This window comes from Crinia signifera, chromosome 8 (genome assembly GCF_055691185.1).
Source record: "Crinia signifera chromosome 8, ASM5569118v1, whole genome shotgun sequence".
Lineage (NCBI taxonomy): Eukaryota > Metazoa > Chordata > Amphibia > Anura > Myobatrachidae > Crinia > Crinia signifera.
Window position 1 is genome coordinate 110,661,317 of NC_139224.1, and position 8,865 is coordinate 110,670,181.

At 42.2% G+C, this 8,865-nt stretch overlaps 1 protein-coding gene across 1 annotated transcript; it reads left to right on the forward strand.

Annotated features, from left to right (window-relative positions):
* The first annotated feature begins 3,215 nt into the window (after positions 1-3,215).
* On the forward strand, positions 3,216-8,557 carry TPGS1 (tubulin polyglutamylase complex subunit 1). Its single transcript, XM_083156972.1, has 3 exons — positions 3,216-3,605; positions 5,480-5,823; positions 8,028-8,557. Exons 2-3 carry the CDS (start codon positions 5,489-5,491, stop codon positions 8,554-8,556), a joined length of 864 nt encoding a protein of 287 aa, XP_083013098.1. The 5' UTR covers positions 3,216-3,605; positions 5,480-5,488; the 3' UTR covers position 8,557.
* Positions 8,558-8,865: the final 308 nt, after the last annotated feature.

An 8,865-nucleotide genomic window follows, 5' to 3' on the forward strand; every position in this document is an offset into this window, starting at 1 on the left:
TCACGAGAAAACAATCTCAAAATCACTGGGATAAGTAAAAGCAAAAAAAAGTTATCCCCACTTAAGTGATACATGTCAGATTTAAAAAAAAAGGGCTCTGTCAGGAAGGCAAAAACTGGCTGTGTCAGGAAGGGGTTAAACATGTTTAATAATCTGGTATTATCTGCGGTTCTTTTTTATATGTGTGGGCATTCCTGTCTCGTCGTCTTCTTCTATTTAAATTATGAAAAGTAGTGACAGCTGAAATGACAAATGATTGAGGTGATGTATGGGCACTTTCCAGATATGAAGATACAATCTTTTGATGGGAAAAATCTGCCAATCACTGAAACAAATATATAGTGTGTGGGCAAGTGAAATAGATTGGAGAAACAATTTATCTGGGGGAAAAATCACTGGATCTGAGAAACAATTAATTGTGATTTCGGATGTATGGGGGCCATTAGCCTTAAAAAGTGATAAAATGGAGTGATAAACTACTGTATGCCTAAATTTACACTGATGATTCACATGAGCATGTATTGGGGAGGACAGAGAAAGGTCTTTGGTTGGTGCACCAAAAGAGAGTTTAATAATAAAACATGACTTTTATTGGTTTCATTAAAATAGTTGCGAAGATATAAAAAAACATGAAAAACACATAGGACAACATTGAGTGATTTAAAAAGGATATAATATATCTTCACCTAGTGGGACCCCACTTCACACTGTCCCTGAATAATTTTATAATTTGATAAAGCACGGTGGTTGAAATTTAAGAGTGGAAAAGTTATGTATTGACAGTTTTACAGTGTGTATGCTTATCCAGGATGTAACAATTATCAGATACAATGTATATATTCCTGGGGCTCACTATGCAGTAGCGATAAGCACCTGAACACGGGTGTGATCCCGTTTCAGCGCTACCGCTGGGTGCCTGGAGCCACTAGTTCCACAGCCTGTGTGCACTACTGCACCACCGTGCTTTATAAAATTATTCAGGGACAGTGTGAAGTGGGCTCCCACTAGGTGAGGAAATATTATATCCTTTTTAAATCGCTCAATGTTGTCCTATGTGTTTTTTGTGTTTTTTTATATCTTCGCAACTATTTTAATGAAACCAATAAAAGTCATGTTTTATTATTAAATTCTCTTTTGGTGCACCAACCAAAGACACCCTTTCTCTGTCCTCCCCAATATATTAATTCTGTGTCTATGGTAGCACACCCTCGCATATCGAAATATTGAATACTAATAGTGCACAAAGAGGGTCCACCCGCATAATAAGTTTGTGATTTCTGTGCGACTGGCACAGCTCTCCCCAATCTCACACATGAGCATGTATACTCCAGATCCTGCAACATGTTTATTTCTTGAGGGAGACTTGTTTCTGGTTTTTAAATTCATGATTTCCTCTAATCAATCCAGCCTCACATAACTAGTTGATAGTACAAATTAATTAAAGATGGGTAGCTCACAGCTAAGCCGGCTCAAAGATTCGGTCCTTCTAAATGAGCCGTGATCCATTAAATTTGAGCAGCGTTTCCTGGAGTGAGACCATTCTTATTTATTTATTAACAGTTTCTTATATAGAGCAGCATATTCCGCTGCGCTTTACAAAAGGAGACAGCGATACAACAAACAGGGTATTTACAGACAGTGAAAAGGTAGGAGTGGCCTGCTCGCAAGCTTACAATCTATAGGGAAATAGGCCTTGATACATAAGGATAGATACTGTATTCTTTATTGCATCGATTCCACCAGAATGCACGGTTCTGTGACTGGTTCTGGAATTTGATAAGCTTGCCTGAAGAGATGAGTTTTTGGGGAACGCTTATAGGTTTGGAGACTGTAGGAGAGTCTTATTGTGCTTGGGAGGGCATTCCACAGAGTGGGTGCAGCCCGAAGAAAGTCCTGCAATCGGGAATGGGAGCGAGTAATGAGTGTGGATGAGAGACGCAGATATTGGGAAGAGCGTAGAGCTCGTGTTGGAAGATAATTTGAGATAAGGGAAGATATGTATGTTGGTGTAGTTTGGTTTATGGCTTTGTGTGTAGTAAAATAATTTTGAAGTGAATATGGTAGAATACAGGTAGCCAATGAAGTGACTGACAGAGTATTAGCCTTGCAGCTGCATTCATGATGCATGATGATCCAATCAGTGGCTGGAGGAACCAACACTCAGTCACACTCACTGGTCAATCAGAGCCTTATATATATTATCTATATATATATATATATATATATATATATATACATATATATTATATATATATATATATATATGTGTGTGTAGGAGAGAATAAAATGAAGCGCACCAACCCGCCCGAAACGTTGACTCACACCTTTTGTGTCAGTTGAATTATTTGTGTTAACTGCCACCGTGCAGTTTTGAAAATCTTGCGACTGCCCTCTGCTGTATTGTTTGTATACTTCCTCTGGGGGATTGAGGGGCACCCAAGTTGTTGCAGATACTGACTGAGTGCCAGGACTATCTCGTATATATATAAAGAAAAGGATGGTGTATATATTTAAAGAAAGGATGGTGAACCATCGTCACGCCATTAGGCAGGCACTGGCCAGTGGGGGCAGTGACCAGCCGGTGGCGAGACACTGTGCCATCAAGGGTCACAATATTGCCAGCCTCAAGTCCAAGATCGTGGACCATATACCCCTACCCCTAGGGGCAGCAATAGGGGTACAATGCTCCTTCAGGCTGAGGCTAGGTGGATCCATATATTGGACACCATAGCCCCACGTGGCCTGAATGAACAACATGGTCTACATAGTTTTTTGTAAATGTTGGGGTTTATAGATTTTATAGCACATACAGGTCTGTATTCCTGTCATGATGTCTTTTAGGTGAATTAATTTAATTATATGACATTATTGAGTGCTTTATTTATAGCAGTATGGAGGGTGATATGTTCAGTTTATATACACCGTTTGATAAAAGTATTAGAGGTTAAACTTATAGGAGGTTATAGGAGGTTAAACCATTGTTTGTATTATATATATAACTAATCAGATTTTTTGTTAATACTGATCATTATTATTATTAATAACGAAAAAAGAAAAATTATTTGCGAGCCGTTCAAAAGAACCGTCTCTCTTCCGAGAGCTGAACCCATCTCATTCTCCAATGAATGAATGATAAATCATTAGTAAACCACGGCACACAGGTTTTGCATGTCATAACCACACCCCTCTCCAGGGTACCTCACGTAGCTCCTCCTCCCATAATGCTGGACTCTGCACTGCAGTCTGCTCCGCCCTCTGCACTTCCGCACGCAGCCTGTGGCATATCCTGACACAGCCGCCGATTTGGCCCAAGAGCGTAGCGACAAAGCAACCTACATAAATTATAGACAGAAAACCTAGGTTACATTAACAAAACAAACTCTTTAAGGGCATCCAATAATTTCCGCCCTCACATGACGTCACATCCGGTTCCCTTCCCTAAGCGAAGCGAAGAAGGTATACCGGCGTTTATTACCAATGCCAGTGAGGTGAATGACAGGCAGGAGGCAAGTAGAAAGAACAATTTTAGAAGATGAATTGATAACTTTTACAGTGGAGATATCTGGTTGTGGCGAGAAGTGGTTGGATTATTACTGGAGATCCAGGTATGGATTGCTCAAGATTCTCTATAATATAAAGTCATATTTTAATGCTAGTCTGCTATGACATGGTACTCACGTTTACGATTCAGGCAATAGTGAGGTTACTCCATGTTAATAATGGTTAGGCTATACAGAAATCATTTTAAGCTTATTACACAGTAGAGCAGGGATGGGGAACCTTCGTCCATCCAGCTATTGTTGAACTACACATCCCAGCATGCCATGCAACAGTTTTAGTAGGGCCAAATAGCAAAACTGTAGCAGGGCATACTGGGATGTGCAGTTCAACAACAGCTGGAGGGCCTAAAGTTGTCCCATCCCTTTATTAGAGGATATCAATCTTGCCAATTCTAACAGGATGGAACAATAATCTAAATATCGTCCATTGTGTAAACTTGATGTCAATGATAATGCACATTACCAGACGCTGTTGGTGACATTCTCCGTAATCTCTGCTGCAGTGCTGACGAGTGGAGGCGATGCTGTGGAATGCATGGCCCCCAATCCCCTCTCATCACTGTGGATGCAGGCACCCTGCTGGGTCTCAGTCACATATGATGTCTGGTAGCCTGCAGCATAAGCAACTTAAGGTAGCCATACACTACTGTGAGAACTAAGTCACGGCAGTGTATGGTCATCCGATCCCCCGTCCTTCCTGCCGAGAGGGGGCCTGAGTTGAGGGTCAGAACCGTGCATCACTTGGGGTAAGCGATCATGTCAGATTGCTTAGAAATGGGGCTGCAATTGCCAGGTGTGTATGCCCCTTAAGGTGTGAGAAACATACATAAGAGAGACAGCCAATGACAACTGGCGATTAGCTATTGTTTGGCAGAAGCATTATGTGCTGTCTGTTCTGTCTGTGGCAACTGACCTTTGTGTGTAGAAATGGGGCTGCTTGGAGTGTTGGAAAGAAGAGAGGGAGCAGAAGGTACTGACCCAAGCAAGTCACTGCATAAACCATACACAATACACAATTTTTAAAGAGATCACTCAAAAGGGCCTTTCTGAGCGATATATTTAATAAAAAATAAAAAAGTGTAGAGTGTGCACTCAGTACTGTTATCGATGCACGCTCCACCCCCTCTGTTTGCTAAACATGCATGTCCATTTTGACTATATAGCCAATGATCTGCATGTCCAGCAGGGTATTGTCATAGGTTCAATAGGTTAAAACATAGAAAAGGTTGACATGCATTAGGTCGACACGGTCAAAATGTTGACATGAGGGTTTTTTGTGTGTTTGTCTGTCAACATGGACACTGAATACGGGTAGCATGTCACCGTGTATGGGTCCCTTGCTTTGTGCACGTCGTCTCGCTACGCATGGCACACTATTATAATCTCACTCTATAACGTCTTGGATAGTAAACTATGGGGGGGGGGGGGAAATATGTCGACCTTTATCATGTTAACCTATTGATTGTGTTGACCGTTTGACCATGTCAACACTTTTTATGTGCTGAACAATAGTGGTCCACCTATTGACTGTTGACCTATTGCTTTCCATTCAGCGTGTCCCGGTGACGTCACTGAATGACATTGTTCACTAATTTTGACACTTTCAGAACTTTTCTCCACAACTGCAGGATCTGCCACCTTCACCAAGATATTGTCTACAGCCAATGCCAGTCCTCGAAAGCTACCAACAGTTCACATTTTCCAGCTCACCTCGCAGGTACACAGGTGCACTCATTACTTACGAACACATTTTAAAAGATCCACAGGTGGAGTCAAATACTTCACTTGTGATTCTGTGAGGAGACATGGAAAACGTTAACTGTTGGGGGGTCCTGAGGACTGGAGTTGGCCTCCCTTGGTTGACTCTACATAGTATAGATCCATGTACTCTCTATTTCTTGTCTCTCTATATCTTCCAGCACTCCCAAATGATGGCAGCTGACCAGCTGCAGCTCAATCTCAGCATGACTGATAAGCGACGCACCCTGGTAGGATCGCCGGTCCCTCGACCTCCGCCGCAACCAGCCAACGAGACAGATTTTCTAGCTCAAGCCGGAGCGCGGAGCATGATGAGAGAAGCTGTGCTCACACTGCTGGAGGCCCGGCCGGAGGAGCCCATCAGCTTCTTGGCAGATTATTTCAGGACATTAGGGACGGGAGTAGCCGATGGAGCGGTGGCTGGAGAACGTGGACACAAGTTATTAGGCCAGCAACGCTTAAGCCGTGCCCTGTGGTACCTGAAGCTGGCTCATCACTCTCAGAGGTCCTGGTGACTGGCACATGGGGAGGTGTGGGGGACAAGGGAGACTGTTGTACAGGAAAACACTGCAGTTATAAATACTGTAGCAAGTCCATTGTGTTTAGCTATCTTGCTAACATTATGAGGATATTCAATTGCTATTGACAGCTGTGGCAACAATGTAAATCGGGTCCGAGTTTGCTAAAGGTGCGGGATGATAGGCAAGCTGTGACTTTTTTATTTATTTTTTTATTAAAGTATAATTTACAGGGCAAAACCATGCCTTGTAAATGAATGTCTCTTTAAAAAAAAAAAAAAAAAGGTCAGAGCGGCAATAGCCTTCATTCCATTCTCTTGAAATTACCAATTTGCACTGACAAAAATCCAGGACAGGTGGTTTAGGGAGAGACAACCCAAGGAAATAAATGCTGGGGGAATAAAAAAAAAAAAAAAAACAGGGTAGAATCCTGCCACTTAGGGGTGGAGGGAAGAGCTGCCTAGTCACACAGAGGGAGATTGATAAAGTACAGAACAGGAGTAGGGGCTAGCATAGAAGGTAATGCTGCTTATTGGTGGCTGGCCCAGAGTGAAGGTCCACTTACCACAGTGGTGGGGAACCTCAGGCCCGGGGGCCGTAGCCGGTCTGAGTGGCCCTCCTACCCACCCGGCAGCTTTTCCGGGAGACAAGTACAGGGGACTTTTTGCGAGAGGTCGGTAGTTCTTGCGAGATTCCTCTTAATTAACAGCAACCAGAGACTGTCAGTCCTATTCAGCGGCAGCCGCCAGAGCATGGGATGGCTGCAGCAGGACAATTTGTAAGAGAAATTTTTACATATGGCCCCCGAAGGGTTTTTCCACCATACAATTGGCCCTTGGCACAAAAAAGGTTCCCCATCCCTGACTTACCAGAAAGCAGAGCAGCAACAGTGGTGCCAGGTACTGGCCCCTCCCTTAGCCTGATAATCTCAGACGCTTAGGGCAACACCAAATCTCGTGCAGTAATTCTCCCTGTTCCCCATACAACCACACCCCTGCAAATCCCTTGCCTGATGTTCAAATCTCACCCTTTTATGCTCCGCGCCAGCTTGTAGAGCGTTTACAATATCCAGTGCAGGATAGTGAAAAATTGACATATCGCACTAAACTGCCCCACTTTTATTTATTATTGTTAAGGTTTAACCTGCATTAACTGTGATGAAAATGGGATAGTTTTGGAAATTAGTATGTACAGTAAATGTACCCAAATATTGGTTTAAACTCAGTTTATGTGCAACTAATCTATTGCAGTGCTAAGTACTGTACATTTTTGTAACAGTCACCCTGTATAGGTTCCTACACACCAGTCTATTAATATGATATGCTCGATAATCGAATAGTTAACGATATTTTCTTGCATATTGTATCGTGTGTATGCACTATATTAAGTATGCGCACACTCCCATGGGTTGTTGACTATGTACTTCACAGTCTGTACATGTAGAACAGTGGGGGATATCTCTTACGAGGGCTAGCATGGCCCCTGCAAACATCCCCCTCATTGCCATGGTTCATTGCTGCCAGCATCAGCAACCATGTATTCATTTGCCAATCCTGGGATCAAGATAAAATTCTCTATGGTTTGTGTTCTACCAAGAGGCACTATCACTGGCGCGCTGCAGCAGATTAAGTAAATGGTTGAGTTGCCCTGCCTGCTATTTATGCTTGCTTATCAGCAGCTACAGTATTAAGCCACTTTAAGTTGAGTTTTAGCAGTTTTGTGAATGAGTGGGTATTCAATTAAGAGAGGTTTTTAACCCTCACTACTTGGAACCCATAGTATTCTATTGTGGGTTTTCTCCCATTTGAGTACTTTTTCGCTTTTTTTATTTTTGGCATGAGTAAAAACCAAAATCTGTCTAAAACACCTGCAATTTCAACTAATTGTGGTCAAAAACCCTTGTATCAGAGGAATCCACATGGATCGTTACAGGCATTGAATTCAATTTGCCCTGAAATTTACATTTTTTTAAATATTTTTTCGCCTGGTGAAAAATCCAGCAATAACTGAATACACCCCTACGGCTTGTATCCTGTTAGTCGCAGATGGGAAATTTGACAGTTTCAAGTCTAGTTTCCATATTGGTACAATAACAGTGAGTCCTATTTGCATGTGCTTAGTAAATTCCCTTTAACAGAGTTACAGTAGAAATGACTGGTGAATTTTAGTACGTATTCATTCTCTTCTACAGGTCTGCTTTTAACAACAACTTAAGTGCTGCATATGACTGCCTCAATGCTGGGGGAAGGAAGAAAAAGCCTGGTGTGAATGGAAAGAGTTACAGTGAGTTGCTGACCAATATTTGCCAGGAGGGTGATCTCCCCAATGACATTTCTTCTGCTCTTCTGAAGAAGATCCGATGCCAAGATCACGAGGCAGTGCCATTTGATGCGTTTCGTTATGGGGTGCTGACCTGCTTTGTGTTGGTGGAGTTTATATCCAAAGCAGACAATCTGTTTAACATTCTAAATAGAGATAACCATTCAGACCAAAGAGTTTGTCAGTCTGTCCTGCACACTTTAGAAGAGGCACTTGTTGCCAGTGACTTGTGTGTGCCTGCTAGTTATCTAGAGGCAGGTTCAAAGCTTGGACCAGACTGTTTGGCCATTGCTATGGACCAAGCTCTTCTAGGTCCAAAACCTGGTGTACCTATAAGTCGCAGTGAATTTTTGAATGATGCTTGCTCCCTTTTTCTTAATAAAGTGAAAGCCATTCAATAAATTGGCTATTAACGTTTCTCATTGAATGTACAGATATGATATTGGATTAGTAGCTTGTGTGTCCAGCAAAACATCAGAGGAACCGTAATCTACAGATTTGTTCACATACATTTACCTTTGCGCAACATGTCACCTTACACAACCCATAAGCTTCATGTGACTTGGTAGCGCTGAGCTTATTTGCATGCAACATTTTTTATTCCCCCCCCCCACAAAATAGGATACACAAGCAACTTCTGCTGATTAAAATATGTTGCATGTTTATTTTGTGAATGTATCTGCATACTAAATGTTATGTTACAATGATTT